We start from the raw sequence: 22,584 nt of genomic DNA, 5'->3' as shown, positions 1-22,584 counted from the left end.
CCTTTATCCCCATTCTTTGTAGTGGGGAATATAATAACAGACAAGTAACTTGAGCCTGCATATTGTGTTGCTTTTGTACATTGTTCTTCTTTTAATTTGTGAATCTTGGCATACAGAAACTATTGGAGGGATCATGATACCGCTCTTTTCATATTAAAACACTTGTATCGAGATATACCTGAAGACCCCAACTCACCTGTGGAATCTAGTGGGGGCAACTCAAAAGAAGAAAGTGGTTCCACAGGCTGGTCTGATCAAAGAGAGATTGTTGATGAAGAACTTCCATTAACATTCTCTGACACAGTTATGGTCAGAAATTTTTCAAGAAAAGCCAAGAAGATTTGGAAGAAGCGTTGATGATAGCAGCAGTATTCGAATTCTTGCTGCATGCCTTTAGATGCATCATGCAAGTGCAATTGATGAAAATGGAAGCAATTTTTGTTATTATCATATCACTGCATTCTGGGCCAATTATCTCATATTTTTAACATTGTAGAAAAGTCCTGAAATTTATGATTGTGTCATGCTGCGATAGGAATGCTAGTCAAAGTTACAATGAAAAGTATATGCCGTTGTCCACACCAAGGCTCACCCTTGAAATGTTGATTGAGAATGAGGGGAGTGGGTTAGTTGTGCTATGTAGCAGAGTAGTAGTTGGTTAAATGGAAGTATACTTGAAACTAATCCCTATGGGATTTAGGTGAAATCAAATGGACATATACAAAAAGTGTATAGTGTTGTTCAAAAAAACATGTAAACAGTGACATACAATAGAATGATATAGAAAGGTGTTAATGGAACTCTCTCTCTTTCTCTCTTTGGGTGATGAGAATTGCAAAAGATGGTGTAAATTTGTAGCTTTATTGTATAAAATTACTCCTTTGTGGTGATTTTTTGAGCTATCAAATGGAAAACTTTTGTGGTGTGTAACTTTAAAAATCAATTCACTATATTGAAATACTATTTAATCATATTGATATTTTGCAACAAGCCGACAGATTGATAAATAAGGTTGAGCAAATTGTTGCTTAAGATGATTGGCAACTAGTAGTGGTATAAATCCTGGCTACGAACCCACCAAGGCCGATTGTGCATTACAAAATCATTGCAAAGAGATCAAGTCATGGGAATAACATCCATGGTTCAAACGAAAAATAGAAATAAAAAAAGGTTTATTATCATTCCAAAAATGTACTATTATAATGTTGTCAAACCCTCCAACATGGGCGTTATGTTATGTCCTGTACTTCCTATTGACAAACTGAAAATCTTTTTGCTAAATCTCCCTACTCTAGCTAACAATAATAGTTAATACCTACACTTAATACAAACTCCCTCCTAACACTAAAAACATCTAGCTAATATTGATTGATATGCAATGTTTGTATTTAAAACTTAAATACAATAATTTAGATATTGTAAAATGTGTCATCTTCTTTTGATAACAATTAAATTTAACCATGTAGCTAGATTCTCAAAAAAAAAAAAAAAATTTAAAAAAAAATCAATTGTGTAACTTAGTCTTCTCGAAGAGATGGAAAAGCATAGTTTGAACATGGCAGAACATCCACACAGTCATGAAATCTTCATGCTCACATAGACTATGTTTTTGGCAAAATGTGTTCCACCCTTCCTTGAGAACATAAACCCTGGACTCCCAAAGTTTGAACGTCATTGAGTGTTCCTTACCTTTTATGTCATACATAATGATAGGAATTCCATTATCATTAACTTCGTTCTTGTTTAGCGATGGTAAGATAGTTTTCGACATCTAATTTGTTCAGGGACAGCTTGCTTCGGTCACCCCTTGCATAACTGAATGTCAATTGCTTCTCAAAAGGCTTAGAGCATGCTCCTATGAGGTTGTTGAGGTGTGGGAATGATGGGAAATCTGGGGGCTTGCAGGAATAGGCTTTCATGGACAGGGTTAATAACCATGGTTTTCTTCGGAAACATTGAATGGGTTTTGGCTTGCTAGTATTTGCTACATGTTGCTTATGCCTAATTCTTTGGTTTTTGATTTCATGCAAAGCTATGGCAAATTTCTCATCCAGCAATTGGCATGCTTTATGTGAAGAAGAATCATGTGAAGGAAGTCATTGCCATTAACATATCCACTCAACCTTATTTTCCCCATAATTTAACTCTTGTATCTAAGTTTATATGAGGAAAGGACTACGTTTATGTATGGCACAATGGTCCCCAGGCTCACTTGGGCCACAAACTTCATTCCCCTACAGTGCGGCCCATGGTTCCAACCCCTTTTTTCAAGTCGGGCCTTGAGCCTGCTAAGGCCATAGGCCCGGGATCCATGCTGCTGTGCCTGACCCAAGGCTAGTTAGGCATGCGATCTTGAACAGTACACCTCACGGTTCACAGCTAGGGACTTGACCTTCCAGCATGTCCTAGCCAGGAATGCAATTGCTCGGGGATGCTATATCTCGGCTGCCCAGTATTGCCTTGGGAAATATCGTTGCCGAACGTCCCCCTTGAGGTGGGAACCAATTCCAAAGCCACTACTCCCACTCCCAACTAAACAACCACTTAAAAGCAATGGAATTGGACCTCCATGCCCACTAATAACCAAAAATAATCATAACCCCTCCACTAATCTTGAGCTATAAATAAGAGATGAGAATGAGGAAGGAGGGTTGGCAATTCTAGGAAGAACACTAAGGGAAGTAAGCAAACACTCAAAGAGAGCAAAGGAGCGATTCTGTGAGGAGGAGAGAAAGGCTTGAGGGAATAGAAGTGTATTTGAGTTGCTAAGCACAGGACCATCTATAGTAGGAAATCCAAAGCCCACAATACAAAAAGATTGTGAGCCCATGTAGTGATTGAGCCCAGTAGCCATATTTTGGGTACACACAGTTTACAAGACTAATATAGTAATAGGATGAAAAAGGGTTCATCAAACTATTATTCAAATTGTGTGCTCACTATTGTATCCATGAAAAAAATTCGTGGGTTCTCCAAAAATATTATTTAATTCATTTTAACAATTTTGCTATGAAGAGGGGCAGTAGGGTGTTAAATAATTTTTAGATAAAATGGAAACTTCATTTTATTATTATCATCAATCATAAGATGTACAGAGTTGCAAGAGCATAATTGTTTATGAAAAAAAGAAAATAGAGGTGTGAATGCATTGGAATAGATTGGATTTTGTTTTGAGTTTTTTTAAAAGCCAACAATTTCACATGTTGAGAAATGTTCAACTCAACTTGATTCATAGGGAACATGTAGGATTGGGTTGGGCCATTAGAACCATTTTGTCGGGCCTATTAAAAAATTTTGGTTTTCATTCACCAATTTAAACCCATTTTTTTAATAAATAATTACAATTTCATCTGAAATAAATCTCAAAATATGAAGATAGTTTGAACTAACAAATTTAAAGTAAGTTATAATGTCTAAAATAAACTAATTTTTTTTATAGGTATATAAAATCTAAAATAATTTAAATTAAAGAATTTATACATATATATTTTTTAAAATTAATAGCGCGGTTGGATCGGGTTATTTGGATTGAAATTTTTGTCAACTTTTCAACCCAATCCAACTTAAGTTTCAAAAAAATAAGGACCCAACCAAACCCTTCAACCCACAAAAAAAACAAACCCTGATGTTGAATTGGATCAGGTTCATCAAGTTATTAAAGAAGAATAAACAAAAGAACTATAAAACTCAAAAACAACAGAAAACAATTCACACAGATGTTAATGGTTTACACAATACAAATTACAACACAAAAGATGAGCAAATCCACAGTTGAACCAGTGGCAATCTCCAACAAACTGCCACAAAGGCATCTTGGAGTTCAAAATTTTACATTTATTACAGACAACTAAGAAAAAAGGTCTTGAGTATTAATTTATTGAACATTAACCAAAATACCGAAACAATACTTAGAATTGGAGCTCCAAATGAAACAGAATCCTTTTGAAGCAAACAAGGCAAACTCAAAATCTTCAGCATCATTCTGTCACAAGTAAAATAAATTTTTTTAATAAAAAAAACAGAGATGGTTTATTAAAACTGACAAATTCATGTTCCAAACCACAAATAATAAGACATCATAGCCAAACCAAATCTAAGAAACCTCTGTACATACAATTGAAAATCACAAGCAAGATTAGGATTATTGACATGCATGGAGGACACATAATGAAAAAATCCAGAAAAAGTCAGCGTTACATAAGTCACAATCTTGTATCTTCCAATCACACGTCATTCATAAAGGACTTTCCTAGAACATACGGTGGGCATTACTCACATATAGAACATGCCTACAAACACACATTCACACATGCATACACACCAAAATACATATTAAAAACAGTATTTTGATACAGGATCCAAAAGCTAATTCATTCTATTTCAAAGAATTTGATGTGTTTATCAGTTTATGCCAAGATGGTAACTAAATCAAACTCCAAGCAATCATGCAATAGCAAGCATTGTTAGGCATGAACATGGTTACTTATTTATCATGTCAGAAACCATTAGTTTAAAAAACTTAAGCTATTACAAAGTGGATAAATAATATAAGTCAAGCATACATAAATTTGTTAGTGAAATAACTTAGATGAAGCAAAGCTTTTTTTTGGGGGGTGGGGGGTTAAGATGAAAGATAGAAATGAATGCGATAACCATTCATGAAAAAAGATAAAAAGAAGAAGAAAAACACAGAAAATTGAGAAGCTACCTTCATGAAACATTCTCGAATTACTACCAGATGTAGATTTTTGGGATGCATTGGAACACTGAATAACAAAGAGTAACTTATGAGTTATGTCTAAGAGTATGATAACAAATTCAAATAGATTTTGCTAACTTAGGTAACACAAAGTATCAAGTTGCAGTTCCAATCACATAAAAGAAGACATAAACAAAATTATTCAACATGTATTAGTTGGAAATTATGACTCGGATCACTTATTTCTCTTCATGAGCTTATGACAACCTAACAATGAGGAATGTAGTAAAAATACAGTTTAAAGCAAGAGATTTGCTACCCAAAACAAGAATTGGAAAAATAGAGAAAAATTGGCAATCTCATTAAGAATTTATATGTATGTCAAGGACTTTTTACTAGGACTCAAGAACCATTGGTTAATGGCCAAGATGCATCAATAAAGGGAAAATAATTGAATTGTGATTATACTTATCAGAAAATAAATAAACCTTAATCACATCTCATTCATATAGAAATTGTGAACTTAAGAGCATAGTGTGGCAGACTAACAATGTGAGCACTTAAGAGTTAAAACATCCTATTATCAATGGCAAAAAAATAAAAATAAAAAAGTAAAAAGAAGAAGCTATTGTTAATCAATGTATTTCATGATGACTAGTTCTTAAATTATATAAGAAGCAAAGTATGCGCTTAGAAGTTTGAAACACAAAGATTTATATACAAACAAATCATAGGCTAACATGTGGCTTACTAAAACAGACCAATACATGGTCCAAACCACAAATAAGACATCACAACCAAACCAAATCTAAGAAACCTCTATACATAGAATCAAAAATTATATGCAAGCTAAGGATAATCAACACCCATGAAAGATGCAAAATAAAAAATCTAGCAAAAGTCGTGGGGTAATATAAGTCAACATCTTGTATCTTCCAATTACACAACATCCACAGAGGACTTTCCTCAAACATATGGTGGGCTTGACATACCCATAAACATAATACACCCAAATACATTTATATAGATAGTATTTTGAGTCAGGCCTAGAAACAGAGATATGATTAAGTACAATTAATCGTTAGAACAGATTACTTATTTATGATGTTAGAAACCATTAGTTCAAAGAAATAGCTAAAATGTTAAAATGAATGCAACCATTAATTTAAAGATTAAAAGTGGAAGAAAAAATAGATAGAACTGAGAAGCTACCTTCATGAAGCATTTTCAATTACATTCTGATGTACCTCTTTGGGATGTGCTGCACCTTTGGAAAATCCACTTTGCGAATGCGATTTTGAAGTTCCATTGAGACAGATTTCAAAATCAGTTCTTGGAGATTTTGTAGGTTTTCAATGCCCTCGGGCACTGCCTTTAACTCCATGCAGCTCATAATTTCTAGGGATTTCAGATTTGGCATCACCCCCTTTTCTATTATTATCTCATTCAATTGACGGAAATTACTAATATCCAAGCTTGTAAGCTTAAGAAAGCCTGTACTGAAACATAGCTGTTTTCCAACATAGACATTAGTAAGTTCAAGACATCCCAAATGGGGCAAAGCAGCAATATGAGGGAGTAAATCTTCTTCCAGTCTCGACCAATGCAGATACAAATATGTGAGGCTTTGAAGTGAATGAAACCACTGTGGCACCTTTTCTAGTTTTCCAACCAAAGCAAGCTTTTGAAGGTTGGTAGGAGGAGATGAAAGTGCATCCATACGGAGGGTTTCCTCCGCATTTGTAACCATGATACACAAGTAGCGCATAAGCTTCATGTTCTGAATTGAATCACATAAGTCCATCTCATCTGCTGCTTTCACATTTGAAAGAGCGATCGCGGTAAGCTGAGTCATGCTCCGAATCTGTTTCAACAAGTCACCTTTTATTTCTAAATATGTCACAACTTGCAAATTTTTTAAACTACAGATATTTGATGGTGTTCGCGGCCCAATAACAAATTTGAAATCATTCCAATTTCCAGTGAATTGGTGTAGAATTAGATGCCGCAAGTTTTGCAACTCTCCTATTTCACAAGGAAGGACCTCTACTTTTGTGTCTCCGATGTCCAAGGTTTGAAGGTTTCGGAGCCGCCCTACAGATTTTGGAAGCTCCTTAACTAAAGTTCCCCTTAAATTCAAATATCTTAAGTTAAATAATTTGAATAGTTCATCAGGCAAGTCATCAATGGGGGCATCTTCCAAATCTAGGACCCTTAACATTTTACTTCCAAAAGGAAATGTTTTCAACATCTTGTTAAAAACAAGAAAAGAACGGAGCTTTGACATACTCGTAAATGATTTGACTTCTCCATCAGTTTTGTGAATTGAAATGCGGCGTGCTTCGCATTCTGTCATTTCTTCTCTTCCAACATGTACAACACCAATCTTCTCTCTCTCTGATATTGATAGAGCAAGCTCCCGCAGAATATCATGCATTTTACATCTCTTTGGCCTTCCAGAGTCATTCCTTTTTACAACTTGAAGCATGCTTCGAAAAATGAGTTCTAATAGGTAGCTCTCTGCTACTTCCTCTGGCATGGACCTTTTATCTTGTTTTACAAATCCTTCTGCCATCCATAGCTTTATGAGCCTCTTTCTTCGAATCTCATGATCTTCTGGGAAAAGAGAGCAATATAGGAAACAATGCTTCAATTGATATGGTAAATCGTTGAAACTAAGCAACAAAATGCTCTTCACTGCTTCTAGCTTAGGATTTTTACTTAGACTCCAATTCAAGCTGTTGTAAATTTCGTTCCACTCAGACATATTCTTGGAGTACATAAGACTGCCCAAAGCCGCAATTGCAAGAGGTAGGCCGTTGCATTTTCGCACAAGTTCTTTAGCAGAAGATTTAAGCTCCAGTGGACAACTTCCATTTGTACAATTTATGAATGCTTTATTGCAAAAGAGCTCCCATGCCTCTTCGTTTTGCAGCAACTGAATATGATGAATATGATGTTTACCTCCCAAATGATAGCAAGCTACATCTTCTTTTCGAGTTGTAAGGATGATTCTACTCCCAAGACAACTATCTCGAAGTGATACCTTTATTTCATCCAAGAGTTTTGTGTCCCAAACATCATCTAGGACAAGTAGATACCTTTTCTCCTCTAAATAATTCACCAGTGTTTTTACTAAGAGTCTGTAGCTCATGGAATTCAAGTCTGCTGGATTTGTTTCCTTCCTTGACTCGTGGAATTCCATAATCAAGCTCCTCAATACGTCTTCTAATTCGTATGCTTGGGAAATTGTGATCCATGCACAACAGTCGAAATGTTTCTTTACATCATCATTATTGTAGGTTTTGGCAGCTAGTGTGGTCTTGCCTGAACCTCCCATCCCAACTATCGAAATGACAGTCAGATGTGGTTCTCCATCCAACAACCTTTTCATTAACGATTGCCTTTTCTTTTCAATCCCAACAAGTTCGTCTTCTTTAAAAAAAAGAGATGATTCAGCATGACGCACCACCCATTTCTGATTATCTTTAGAACTAGTTCCCTCTATATGATCAATACCATATCTTTGCTTCCTCTCTGGTATGGCGCCCTTTATTTTCTCGTTAATTTTTTGTATCTTGGTGGCAGTTTGACGTCTCACCCAGAGATTTTTTGGAAAGTTAATGGTGTGGTGAAGGTTCCAGGAAGATTGACCGCCAATTTGTTGGTGATTTATGTGATACATGTACTCATCAATAATGTCTTCAACATCATACGCCCAGTCCCTCACATTTGCCACCCAAGTTTTCTCTCCTTCCCTCCCTACTCCCTTTCTATCAGCATCTACTAAGAATGATTGCATGCTTATTAACTCATCTTTGATATCTTCAATTGCATCACGAGCGCCCCATAACAAAGATGCTTCATTTGAAAGGATTGAAATGATATTTTCAATCAAGAGTTCCACTGCAGCCTGATCCATTTTTAAATTCACAGTTCAAACTCCCTTCTAGCTTTAGTCACCAAGTTTTTATGCTCCCTTTCTTCCAATTATATCACATCCAAAGAGGAAGAGAATGCCATGCTTTGACTTGTTGCTTGCCAGTCCTAGGAGACCTGCACAAAAAAAGAATAGAGGTGAGAAACATAATGCATGAAAGTATTCTAATTCTCAAAAAGTGTACCAGTACGTCAGTTAAGTTGAAGAATGATTTTTTTGGGGGGGATAAGTGGTGTAGAAAACAATGATTTTTTGTATTTATTTAAATTAATCAATGATCGTTGACTTGTCTAAATTAAACAGTGAGAAATATTTCTATTTGTCGCTGGCAACATTTTCATTTTTTTTAAGAAACTTGCAATATATATATTTTTTAAACAGAACATTTCAATAATTAAAATATCATCGTTTCCACATGGTTTGTATTTATGCCACCATATGTTGTCTAATAGGTGATTTGTACATTAAATAGAACACTAGAAGGATGTGATTCGTGAACTTTCATTAAAAAAAAAAAAGGAGGATGTGTACATTAGTAGACATCGGCAAACAACCACCCACCCCCCCCACAACACACACACCCACACACACACACACACAAAAACAAAAGGAAAAACCCCCACATATGTTATGCTTGTATGCATGTATATGGGAACAGTTGTTTCTCTTTAGGATGAATTACGTCAGCAAAAGGAGGAGGAAATGGATGATTACTGCTCACAGGTATGCACCATAGCATTCTTCTTGTTATTAGTATGTTCATTTTTTTTAATGTACTTTATTTGTAAAATTTGTATGTTTGTCCCTATATTTTCCCCCCTCTTCTAATTTAGACATGTTGTCTTCATTAAAACTTTAAGAATCTTGTAACGGTTTTGATATTACAAATATGAGGTGTGGGAGGATAAATATATGAGTGATATCTTTTAAGTAGTCTTAAGCATTTCCTCAGTTCAATGGACAACAGATTTTTTATTTTTTTTGCGAATGGACAATGAATTGGGTGTGGTGTTACCATGGTAGCTAAGCAACTAGTGTTTTGTTTCTAACTAAAGAAACTGTGCATGTTTATAGTTAATGTGATTAGATGTTGAACACAATTTTTAAACCTGTGGGCTGCATATCTAATAATTTGGGCCATCCAATGTAACATAAAGTTATGTGGCCAGAACCTTATAATCAACTTACATTTTGGCTATTAGATAGTTTCGTCTGTGTTTTTCCACAATTGTTGCATAAAATTATAATTTTAAGAGATATTTTGTAAAGAATATTATCTTGGGCTTAATTTGTTCTACAGCATATTTGGAGGGCTGTTTGTATTGTCTCTTTAATTTGAAGGTAAGGTCTGTTTCAATTATTAAAAGCAACTTCAAATTAGAAAGCCAAATATTTGATTATGGCAGTACACCATGCTTGATGTTTTTTATTCGTAGATGGCCTGATCTTCCTTTGTAGGCTGTAATGGAGCTGATTGAACTTCTTGTTTAAGCTAGGCTCGAGCTCCACTTGAACACTTCAACTTAAGCTCCAGCTAGGTTCAGTCACCATTTAGGGGCCCATGTCACCGAAGGGAATTTGGTTAAGAATTTTTTCTTCCAGTATTTATCTGTTTTTAAAGAAAGTGTCACCCCCCTATTATCTGCTCTTGGTCAATGTGGGTCACATAAGTAGGGCGGGGATTAGGTTAAGCACAGAAGTTTTAAGAATCAGAGGATAGAACCTCGCTTAGGTACTTCATATTTTTTTGGGGGGTATATGGGAAGGTAGTTTGAGAGCTTCCACAATTTTACATCTTTGCATGATTCTAACCTGATCAGGAAAGAGTAAGATTGAATTAGCCATTCCTTAGCAGGTTTAAGTGGACCTTGTGATCGCTTGAGCTATTGGGTTTCCTTGGGCTTTCAGTGTCACTTTCTAATCTGGGGCTTGCTTGTGACTATTTATGTCCTAAAAGAGCGGGTTCACAAGCGAAGTTGTACTATGTTCGAGTTTGACCTGCTTTTATTGAGCTTGGGATTTGCATGTTTTTTATATGAAATGAGACCAGCTGAGCATCAGTTGTTTGCAAATGGCTTGACTCAGTTGCAGCCTTCAATAACTCTTCTGTGATAGACAAAAAGGGAAAAGATAACATTATTTATTTTTATTTATTTTCTCTGTTTCAACTTTTCCTTTCTTCTTTTGGATCCATGGTATGGCAACCATGTCCAAAGACATGTTCCATGCAAGTGTTACCGGCTTGTTTTGTTGAGACAGGTGTGTTAAGGGACAACTCCATATGCATAACTAGATTTCATGTATTGGACCCAGAAACTCATCTTCCTCTTTAGTATTCAACACAATAAACTACCATATCATTTAAATGATCTTTGTCTGACTGAAATTGTTCTAGGTACCTGTTCAACACTTAGTTTTTATGATTCATGGTATTGGTCAAAGGTTGGAGAAGTCTAATTTGGTTGATGATGTTACTAATTTTCGCCATGTCACATCAAGTCTTGCTGAACGGCACCTTACTTCACACCAACGTGGCACTCAGAGAGTCCTTTTCATCCCATGCCAGGTAAATGTTGCCAATTTATTTTGTGGATATTTTTTTGGTTACATGAATAAAGAATTCCTAGGCATTTAGTTTCCTGTGATATTGACAAGATCAAGCTTTGTTTATTTGAGGAAAATAGGATATAGAAAATATGAATGTGTGGATGAGGTTGGACAAGCTATTTGTTATAGTGATAACTATCTTCCTCCTTTCCCTTTTTTTTTTTCAAATTTTTTTTATTGGTAATTTAAAACCCTATGGGTTTTGAATTCACAAACTCACCCTCCACCCATTCTTGTGGGGGAGGATGTGCAATTTGAGCCAAAGCTGTTCAATTTCTCTCTCTCTCTTTCTTTCTTTCTTTGGTGGGTAAATGTGAGATTATCATAATGTTTAGACTATATTGAATCAGTCACGTAATTTGAGATGAATGGGGAGTGAATGTGCTTATAATCTTCTCAAATTGATATGCCATTCAAAAGGTGGAAGCACTCTCCTTCAACTTAGAGCATTATAGCACATTCATCATCAAATTATAGGGGTTTCTTAAGCTGCAAATTCTATTATAGGTCACTTGTTACTGCTCTGTAGTATTCCACAATCTGTCTTGGGCATTGTGTTTCCATTATAGAGATTTATGCCATTAATAGATTCACCATTAGTTATCTATTTTCATAGAGATGGCTATGCAATTAGCAGAAAACATGGTCCCTAAATATTTAAGCTATTCTTGAAAGGAAAACAAATTGATTCATTGATTGTAGCAAACATTGATAACAATGGTCCTAGCAATCTATTGGTGTAAGCATGTTTATACCATTTTCTGAATTATAGAAGCAACATGAGAAGTAGATTGAAGCTGAAAGTATTTTTGGGTTTGCTTTTAAACAAATATTTGGAGGATAGAATTTGCAATGTTTTAAAGCAAGAAAAATTCTTTAAATAAAGTTGTTAGCAGGATAGTACCCTATGTTAAGTGGTGCAAGTTGTAAGGAATTCAAATTGTTTTCAAAAAGGATAATGGTTCTTCTGTCTCCTTTTTTGAAAGATTTGAGTGCTTGGGTTGGGGTGTATATCTTGTTAATTGGAGTATTTGGTGTTTGTATGTACTCTAACTAACTTGATGGTATTTGTATTCTAGTGGAGAAAGGGTTTAAAGCTTAGTGGTGAAGCTGCAGTGGACAAAATTACTTTAGATGGAGTTCGAGGTTTGCGTGTCACGTTGAGTGCAACTGTTCATGATGTCTTATTCTACATGAGCCCCATTTATTGTCAGGATATTATTGACTCGGTATGGCTCTTACGTACTCTTGTAGTCATTTCTATTTCTATTTTTTAGTTCTTTATGTATAATTAGGTTGAATCTATTTAATTTCTGTAAAATCATCACTTATTGGAAAATGATTTTTTCAACTCCACACTTCTAACTATCCATCCATTTTATAATATTCTGTTGGAGATATCATGTTCACTATTGGCAATTCTTAATGTAAGGTTGAATTTATTCAACCATCTAATTGGCTTTATTCCGTGCCAAATTTGCTTGTAATTCAGCATTTAGTAACTCTGTATTTAGGTGGGTTTGTTGTAAGGGTAGTGAGTGAGATAGAGTGAAGATTGCTCAAGAGTGTGCAAGAAAACAGAGACTCGCGGCTGGGACTCGCGGGTGACTCGCGGCTGCAAGCCGCCAGAAGCAGCACACGTGCCAAGCATGCTGGAAGATGAACAGTCATGCTAGCTGGAGCACTACAGGACAAAACAGGACAACTGGCCATACGGTTAACTCGCGACTGGATCTCGCGACTTAGTCAAGCCGCGAGGTCAAGCCGCGAGCCACCCCTGTTTTGTAAAACCTGACGTTTCACATTCCTCTCCCACTCCAGTATAAATACCCCTTTTACCCACGATTGAAAGAGAGCTTCCTGAGAGAATTTTGAGAGAGAAATCCTAAAGAAAAACAAGATTGTTTCACCCACAATCTATACCTTAAAGTCTCTTCAAATTCCCTTACTCTCTTCCTCTCCATTGTCAAATCCTTGAGAGGCATTATACCAAACCTGGTTCTCACCATTATCATCTCTGTGAGACAGTTGTTTGGATTTCTGGGAAGCAGTTAGGAAGGAACCAATCTTCATTGGTTGATGCTATGGTCTAGTAGCGGAATCCGGGAAGCTAGAAAAGAAAAAGGTTCGGTGCAACCTCGTTGGAGCAAGAAGTTTGGAGGGCTTAGGTGCACTGGGTAGATTAGGCTTGGAGGGTCTATTGCTGTCCTTGTATCCCAACTGTATTTTCTAGTGGATTGATTACCGCTTGGAGGGCGGCGGAGAGGTTTTTCGCCGAGGACTTCGGTTTCCTCTTCGATAACACATCGAGTGTTGTCTTTGTGTTTGCATCTTCCTTCCTCTCTATCTTTGCCTTTTTATTATCTGCTGTGGATTTTATTTTATTATGGCTTAGATAGTTTTTAACCAATTTCATATTATAGCATGTGTTAAGTTTCCGCACACTAGTTGTTTGACATATTGCTTGAATTGGTTAAGTCGTAATTTGGGGGTCTAAACGTTCAAAGGTGTTTTGTACACGTTTTTGAACTTTCAATTGGTATCAGAGCGGGTACACTGCTATTGGTTTCATTACCATTGTGTGATCCTTGACTCCCTTTTGAGATGGATAGGTCTCAATCCCTAAATGCACCTCCATATTTTAATGGTAGTAATTATGCTTTTTGGAAGGTTCGCATGAGAGCTTTTTTGTGTTCTATTGATGAATCCGTTTGGGATGCTGTTGAGATTGGTTGGACCAAACCTGAGGCAGCCAAATCCACATGGGATAAGGCAGCACTTGCTGCATCTAATGCTAACAGTAAAGCACTCAATGCTATTTTCTGTGGTGTGTCTCCAGATGAATTTCACAGGATTTCTCACATTACCATTGCCAAAGAAGCATGGGAGATTCTGGAAACCACTTATGAAGGCACGAAGAAAGTGAAAGACACCAAGTTACAAATGCTGACCACTCGGTTTGAGGAGCTCAAAATGAGTGAGGATGAGTCTTTTGACTCTTTCTATGGAAAGCTAAATGAGGTGGTTGTTAGTAAGTTCAACTTGGGGGAGAAAACGGAGGACTCAAAGATTGTAAGGAAGATCCTTCGATCATTGCCGGAAAGTTTTCATGCTAAAGTGACAGCAATTGAAGAGAGCAAGGACCTTGATGACATCAAAGTACAGGAGCTGGTTGGTTCTCTGCAGACTTATGAGATGTCGCTGCCCAATCAACGGAAGAGTAAATCTCTTGCTCTAAAGACCATTAATGAGAAGGTGGAAGATCAAGACTCATCGGGAGAAGATGTGGTTGACAAAGATGTAGCCTACCTTGTCAAAAATTTCAGAAAGTTTTTGAAATTCAAAAATAGTGGTAAATTTGATGATAAAAGAAAATTCCAAAGTTCTGGAAGGGAGAAGAGGGATTTCAAAAAGAAAGATGGAAAAGAATCCCAACCCACACAAGGTGTCACTTGTTTCGAATGTAACGGGCATGGACACTTTAAGAAGGAATGTCCGAATTATTTGAAATCGAAAGGCAAAGTGTATGCCACGACCTTGAGTGACTCGGATTCGTCTGACTCAGAATCTGAAGAGAGCTGTGATGGAGAGGGGAACTATTCAGCTTTTATGACTATTGCTCATGTTGAGTCTTCGGATGAGTTAAATCTGCTTGTACGAGACCTTGGAGAACATAGTGATGATGAATCACTAGGAATTGTTGAAGAATCAGATGCTGAAGAAGATGAAAGCGCAGCAAATCTTCAAGAGAATTATAACTCACTCTTGGAGAAGTCGGGTGAGTACACAAGGGTGGCCAAGGTAGCTGTGAGAAAAATGAAGAAGGCTGAGGAGGACTACAAAAGTCTCCTAATTCGATATAGGGAGGCCAAATGTGAGATAGAAATACTGAATGGTGAGTTGTCCGAAACTTACACAAAAGTGAGATTTCTTGAGAATGAGGTTGTGTAAGCGAATGCTAAAATAGAGAGGGTCACCACCAAGAAGCTAGATGATGTTATATCATCTCAAAAGAGCTTTTCAGACAAATCCGGATTGGGATATACCGGAGGAAGTAGTTCATCTAGAAATGTCACTAAAGAAGTGAAGTTTGTAAAGGCCAAAGATCCAGTTGTAGCTGACCTTACTGGTGAGAAGCTCGAGGTGGAGGAGAAGAAGAATGTGGTGAACCAACGGATGTTGAATCCCCGTAATCAGTCTGTGGGCAGGTCTGAATCTCGTGCCAAGTCACGTCCACGACCACAAAGAGATCCTAGAGGAACTTATGTGTGCCATTATTGCGGACTTCAAGGGCATACTCGACCAAATTGCCAAAAGCTGAGAGCAAATAACAGTGCAACTCCTCAAAGGACAGGAGGACCTAGAAATGATAGGAGAATTTAGGCAGGTGATCAATCTAGAGATCAAAATGGAGATCCCGGAATGATGAACGTGATGAAGATGATTGGTGCATTCACCAACTGCTTGGAAAGCTTCTCACGAAGGTTTGAAAACCCTAACTCCCGTACCCAATCCTATAAGGAAATCACCCCAAACGCAAGTGACGTGTGGGTGAAAAAGGGTACTCATGCATAAGCATTACAACATGTCCATGCATTAATACTTCCTATGCTTTGTGACAATGTTTGTTTGGTTTGCTTTTTGTTTTTGATGTTGTTTGTTTGCTTGTCTACTTGTGAATATTTTTAATTTTGTTTTATCAACCTTTTTGTTTCTTGTGTCAAAAATCCAAAAATCACATAAAAATTAGAAAATCAAAAAGCTTGATTGACTTTGTTGAGTTTTGTCCCAAAACTTGTTTTGCCTTGTACCTTTGTGCTAATGGCTTTGTGCATTTTCGAGCATTGCTTGTTTTCATGCACTTATATCACTGTGGGAAAAATCTTGAAATCTATGTGATTGTTGTAAATAGATCTTCAAACTTGTCATGAATGATTAGTGAATGATTATGTTGATCTTGAGACATGCATAGACTTGTGTCTATATATCTTCCCACTTTTTATTTTTGTTTTTGCTAAAAAGAGCTCACCAAATGTAAATCTCCAAATGAAAAGAGATATTGAGCTGCAAAAGCCTGTCGCACATTCTAGTATTTGACTAGGAAAAAGGGTAAGCGACCTTATATTAAAGTGAATGCTTTATTCAAAAAGGCCAAAGGCCTGTTCTTTAAAGTGAAATGTCATATATCACTCTCACAATGAGAGATGATTGCCTCAAAAGATCAAAAAGATCAAATGTTGTGATTGAAAGTGGAGTCAAATGATAAGCTCCAAGTTATGTTATCAAGTTGTGTGGGAGGTCATATATACATATTTCTATAATTGAGATGGGTCACATGATCTAGTGCTAATTGTGTATGCCTTGGTTGAATTGATCATTGAAGCTTCACATTAGACGAAGGACTATCTCATTGTTGATATCCACACACAACACACAAGTTTATGTTCAATAAATGCCATATTCATTTGTGTGATTGTACTTGATGAAATGTGTTTTCACATGCTCAATCTTTGTTAATTCAAGCACAAAAAGATTTTTGAGTGTTTTAGGTGTTTTTGGAAAGTATTTTGTTTTAAAAAATCTGAAAATTTCAAAAATCCAGTTTTGCCCTGTTTTGGCGGCTCAGTCGCGGGTATGTCAAGTCGCGAGCCTCAGTCGCATCTTCGCTGGTCATTTTTGGCGACTTGTTCGCGAGTGGAAGGTCCAGTCGCGAGGTTCACTCAGAGATTTTCGCGGCTCAGCTCGCGACTCACTCGCGGGTAGACCTTCCAGTCACGAAAAACACTTAGAAAAATTTTTCAAAATTTTGTTCTTGAGTGCTTTGGCGGCTTGAGCTGGCGACTGTGTGGCGACTTAATCAAGTCGCGAAAAACGCGTGTTTTGCAGAAATAGGAGCAATTTTTAAACCTCTTTTCAGTTTTCCCTCGAACTTTTGTGACTGTTCATCTTCTCTCTAAACTATCTCCCTCCCAAACACTCCGTGCTCCCATTTCCAATCTCCATTGTTGCATTCTTGTAGCTCAAAATCTTCAAGTCACAGGTATGGGTTTTCAGTTTTGCACTCTTTTCTACTTGATTTTGTGCTTTTCCCCTTTGATTTTTCGCATATGTTTGTGATTTAGAAATGGGTTTGTGTTTCGGTTTTTGCTCCTTGTTCATGCTTAGCTTGTGGATGCTGTTGCTAATGTTTGTGTTGATGATAGTCGTATCCTTATTGCTCTTCATCTTGTGCTTAGCTAAGTGTTTCTTTTATTTAATCTGAACTTTGAGCTGTTGAGTTGTTTCTATTTGTTCCTTTTGAGGCTGTGAGTTTTACTGTGCTAAATATGCATATTTTATTGTGTTAATCTGTTGGGAGCTTCTGTTAATCTCAAAATACTGATTGTGTGTCATATCATCTTTTTTTTCATTATATGTCTCAATGACATATATCTGCCTTTAGGATAGTTTCTCCATGTTGTTCATGTGTTTCCTATCTTAGGCTTGGTTTATCCATGTGATTGATTAAGTAGCTTATTGTTTAAGTGTTCAAAGTTAATTTGTATGGATGATATCTCTTTGATAATTACATAGTACTGACTGGTTCTGCACATATATTGTTCTCTGCTGTTGTGGCCTTTTCTGATTGTTCACAGATGGCTCCCTCACCTCAGAAGAAGAAATCTACTGCAAAGAAGGCTGACAAAAGATTAAAAATGGATTCTAAACTGTTTAGGTCAGTTCATCACTTTAAGAGATACAAGGATAACTTCTTGAATGCAGGAATCATTCAAGAAAGATTTGTAGATTTGGAGGACTTAAGACAAACCTTTATTCCCAGCTGTTTTGAAGGAAGAGGATGGGAAAAGCTTCTGAGTGGTTTCCCTGTTGTGTGTGAACCCCTGATTAGGGAATTTTACTCAAATGCTGTGATAAAGGAGAATGAATTAAGTTGCTGGGTGAGAGGTAAAGAATTCGTTTTGGATGCTCATGTCATAGATGATGTACTAGGGCTTGAAGGATTAGATGATGAGGAATTTATCAATTACAAGGATAGGAGTGTTTCTATTGAAACTGTTCAACAAAGGATAGGTGGGCAGAGAGAAGGGAAATGTTTGAATACCACTGCCTTTCCAGTGGATATGAGGTGTCTAACAATAATCATGATGTTTAACCTCTATCCCATTAAGAAACTGACTACAATCAATTGTGCTAGAGCAGTTTTTCTGATGGACCTCAAAGAAAAGAATTTCATAGACATAAGTTCCCATATATATGACACCATTGTGGATGAGACAAGAACAACCTCTAGGCCTAAATTGATCTTTCCCAGTTTGCTAATGAGGATTTTTAGAAGGAAGGGTGTTCCAATCCCTCAAGACATCAGTCCCATGTCCACACCCTCTGCAATTAACAAGCTTACCTACAAAAGGATAAGTGTTAGGCTTCCGGGAGAAGAAGATGAAGGTGATGAAGGAGAGGGTGTCCCAATGGAGACTGAAGCAGAGGCAGCAGGGCATGCATCAACCTCAACACCTAGGAGGAGTGGCAAAAGACCCAGAGCTTCAACTTCTGCAGATACACCTCCAGATGCTTTCCAAATCATTCTGGAAAGACTTGATGGGATCAGGGCAGTCCAAACTGAGCACTCTGACAGGATGAGAGCCATGCAAGACCAGATTGATGTCTTGTCTGCAAAACTTGACAGCTTCACAACTCAGCATGACCAGTGACCCTTTGGCCATTCCGGTCAAAAAGGGGGAGATGTCATTGATGATGTAAAGCAGAAAAGCAAATCTTAAGGGGGAGTAATGTGTTGAGGGGGAGTTGTCAAAGTTATCAAATTCAGAAACTTTGTTTATATATGCTTATGTTTTTGGGTATTTTGTGTATAGCTATTTCTAATTCATAACTTATACTCTTGGTTTAAACTTTAATATATTTTGATGATGTTATTCAGGATGTTTTTGTGTTTGTACCCATGTGCTTTTGTAAGCTTTTAGGGTTATTGTTTTATGCATAGTTTGTAGGCTTTATGGTATGTACCTTGCTTAATGCAGCCTTTATGCTTTGTTGAAATCAATACTTTAATCTAAATGTTCTGCATTTTGGTTTATATACTGTCACTCTTGTGCCCTTGTAGGATTGTTCCTAGATGCATATGCCTTGTGTGTTATGCATTGGTTGAGTGTTGAGCATACAAGTGTCTTGCCTTGTGCTTGTTAACTTGTATGTTCTTGTGTTCATTCCAAGTGTGAATGAGCACTGTGATCACTACCTTGTGGTGTTCACTTGGGTGATCAAGCCATGGTCTGATTATTAACTCCATCTTTGCTTGATCACATATTGCCTGTTTCATATGCATTTATAATTTTCTACTTACAATGATCATGGTGTATTGTTGTGTTTCAGGAGTATTATGTTCATATGATTCAAGTGCTTCACAGCTTCTAGAGTTAGGTGTGAGTGAGTTTTGTTCAACTGTTCCCAACTCACATGTTAAGTCTAGAGTCTGTTTTAGGGTTTTGTCACGGAATAGCCAAAGGGGGAGATTGTAAGGTTGAATTTATTCAACCATCTAATTGGCTTTATTCCGTGCCAAATTTGCTTGTAATTCAGCATTTAGTAACCCTGTATTTAGGTGGGTTTGTTGTAAGGGTAGTGAGTGAGATAGAGTGAAGATTGCTCAAGAGTGTGCAAGAAAACAGAGACTCGCGATTGGGACTCGCGGGTGACTCGCGGCTGCAAGCCGCCAGAAGCAGCACACGTGCCAAGCATGCTGGAAGATGAACAGTCATGCTAGCTGGAGCACTACAGGACAAAACAGGACAACTGGCCATACGGTTAACTCGCGACTGGATCTCGCGACTTATTCAAGCCGCGAGGTCAAGCCACGAGCCACCTCTGTTTTGTAAAACCTGACGTTTCACATTCCTCTCCCACTCCAGTATAAATACCCCTTTTACCCACGATTGAAAGAGAGCTTCCTGAGAGAATTTTGAGAGAGAAACCCTAAAGAAAAACAAGATTGTTTCACCCACAATCTATACCTTAGAGTCTCTTCAAATTCCCTTACTCATTGTCAAATCCTTGAGAGGCATTATACCAAACCTGGTTCTCACCATTATCATCTCTGTGAGACAGTTGTTTGGATTTCTGGGAAGCAGTTAGGAAGGAACCAATCGTCATTGGTTGATGCTATGGTCTAGTAGCGGAATCCGGGAAGCTAGAAAAGAAAAAGGTTCGGCGCAACCTCGTTGGAGCAAGAAGCTTGGAGGACTTAGGTGCACTGGGTAGATTAGGCTTGGAGGGTCTATTGCTGTCCTTGTATCCCAACTGTATTTTCTAGTGGATTGATTACCGCTTGGAGGGCGGCGGAGAGGTTTTTCGCCGAGGACTTCGGTTTCCTCTTCGATAACACATCGAGTGTTGTCTTTGTGTTTGCATCTTCCTTCCTCTCTATCTTTGCCTTTTTATTATCTGCTGTGGATTTTATTTTATTATGGCTTAGATAGTTTTTAACCAATTTCATATTATAGCATGTGTTAAGTTTCCGCACACTAGTTGTTTGACATATTGCTTGAATTGGTTAAGTTGTAATTTGGGGGTCTAAACGTTCAAAGGTGTTTTGTACACGTTTTTGAACTTTCATTTAAGCATCTTCATAATACATATTTTATCAGGGATACTTTATTTTTATTTATCTGTCTATATCATAGGAATTTTTCTCCTTCCAGTGGGGGGTAAATAGGAATTCACGTACTGAGTTAAGTTGTTGGAGGCTTAATTCTTTTGTACATTAATATTCTAAAACAGTACAAGTAAGGTTAATTCATAAGTATATTAATACATAGGTACATTAACTCAGTTCTTTGCTTCCTTTTAATTGTTGGGGGGATTTCATTATATGGAAATAATGAAACTCTAATGTTGCTACATAAGCTTTTGAAAGCCTACAATTTTTTCACTGTCATTATTCTAATATATATATTTTATTGAATTTAAATTCTACAAACCTTCTTTATTTACATTCTCTGTTAAAATCTTGCCACATCATATTTTCTTTAAATAGTATAATATAGCTCTATATAGAAACACCATACTAATAAATGCCTATTAATAGCTACCATAAATATAAAATTTCATAGTTAGTGAAGAGAGAGAGAGAGAGAATTTACATTTTGTTTTATTTTTATCTGCATTACATGGGTTATTGACTATTTCTTTTATTAAAAGGAAGGTTAGTGTACATGATCATACATCAAGAACTAAAATACCATGATAAACAACTGTTGGGGTTTACCTAAAAAAAAAAAACCCTACTGTTTAGGCAGTTATTCTTATCTAAGTAGTGGGAGAGGAGGAAATTTCATTCCATGAAAATAATGAAACATTACCTATAAAAAAAAAATGAAAAAATCGAAACTTTATATTCCTTTATTAGACTATTAAGGAAGGTTGGTCTACATTATCATACAGCAAGTTCTACAATACCATGATAAACAAATGTTGGGGCTTCCTTAAAATAACAACACCACCAAAGCTGTAGTCCCAAAAAAACTGTTTGGGAAATTATTCTCTATTTAAGAAGTGGGACAGTGATCAGATTAAGATCCAATCAATTTAAGAATATTCATGATATTCTAACATCCAAGTGTCAAATGGGTATCAATTGCACCATATGACTGTAGGTAAACAAGATTAGAAAGAACTGGCTGGTGCAGCATAAAGCTGATGCAATACCAGTCATGACGAGGCAGATTTACAATAAAGAAACAGATTATAGCAAAAGGTAGGGAGAGGTATAAAGTTAAAGCTTAAGGTAGGGAGAGGTATAAGAGTTTGGGTCTCCAGGCTCTAAAGGCACAAGAGATTTTTTAAGTCTTAAATTTCAGATATCATATGAAAAAAGAAAAAAAAACTGTGTTCATAAGGCGCTTAGAAGACTAATAAACAGGGGTTTTTTTTTTTTTTTTTTTTTTTTTTTTTTTTTTTTTTTTTTCTGATAAACAGATTCATATCAGCCTTGTAGGATTTTTTTGGGTAAAAGGTGTACACTGAAGATGTGCTCTGGGTTTGCTTTCATAGGAATTTGGTTATGATCAATGAGAGGATCATTAGAGGATTTTTATGCATACATATGCAACAGTTGTAAGGGATTTGCTGATCATAGTTATTGATTAAGGAATTCTTCATGCATTACCTTTTGTTGGAGATATCTTGAGCATATAAGATTGCATTGATTTGTATTCTTTTTTGAAATGACATTAAGAGATATATTTGTATTAAATATTTTATAACTATTTATTTTCTTCCTCAGCAACTTCAGCTGTTGCTTTGAAAAAGTAAATTTTTTTAA

At 36.6% G+C, this 22,584-nt stretch overlaps 2 protein-coding genes across 19 annotated transcripts in view; one reads left to right on the top strand and one right to left on the bottom strand.

Annotated features, from left to right (window-relative positions):
* The window catches only part of LOC126700170 (phospholipase SGR2), a 116,330-nt gene that overhangs the window by 20,581 nt on the left and 73,165 nt on the right, over window positions 1-22,584 (top strand). The window contains exons 7-9 of one of the 18 annotated variants that reach the window (XM_050398191.1): window positions 9,312-9,362; window positions 11,035-11,205; window positions 12,326-12,475. The exons of 12 other annotated variants lie outside the window; for them this stretch is intronic. In XM_050398191.1, coding sequence (XP_050254148.1) covers window positions 9,312-9,362; window positions 11,035-11,205; window positions 12,326-12,475 — 372 coding nt within the window. Of the gene's footprint in view, window positions 1-116; window positions 801-9,311; window positions 9,363-11,034; window positions 11,206-12,325; window positions 12,476-22,584 lie in introns of those variants that run through there. 5 more of the 18 variants (XM_050398200.1, XR_007647062.1, XM_050398201.1 and 2 more) reach the window with 5 other exon arrangements.
* The window catches only part of LOC126700172 (disease resistance protein RPM1-like), a 58,235-nt gene continuing 39,346 nt past the window's right edge, over window positions 3,696-22,584 (bottom strand). Inside the window, exons 3-5 of the transcript XR_007647063.1 lie at window positions 5,912-8,755; window positions 4,709-4,766; window positions 3,696-3,982 (exon numbers count right to left, since the gene is read on the bottom strand). The gene's annotated coding sequence lies outside the window, so the exon portion shown is untranslated. The remainder of the gene's footprint in view (window positions 3,983-4,708; window positions 4,767-5,911; window positions 8,756-22,584) is intronic.

The sequence above is a fragment of the Quercus robur genome, chromosome 9, assembly GCF_932294415.1.
Source record: "Quercus robur chromosome 9, dhQueRobu3.1, whole genome shotgun sequence".
NCBI classification, from domain to species: Eukaryota; Viridiplantae; Streptophyta; class Magnoliopsida; order Fagales; family Fagaceae; genus Quercus; species Quercus robur.
This window is presented reverse-complemented; position numbering and strand designations above follow the sequence as displayed.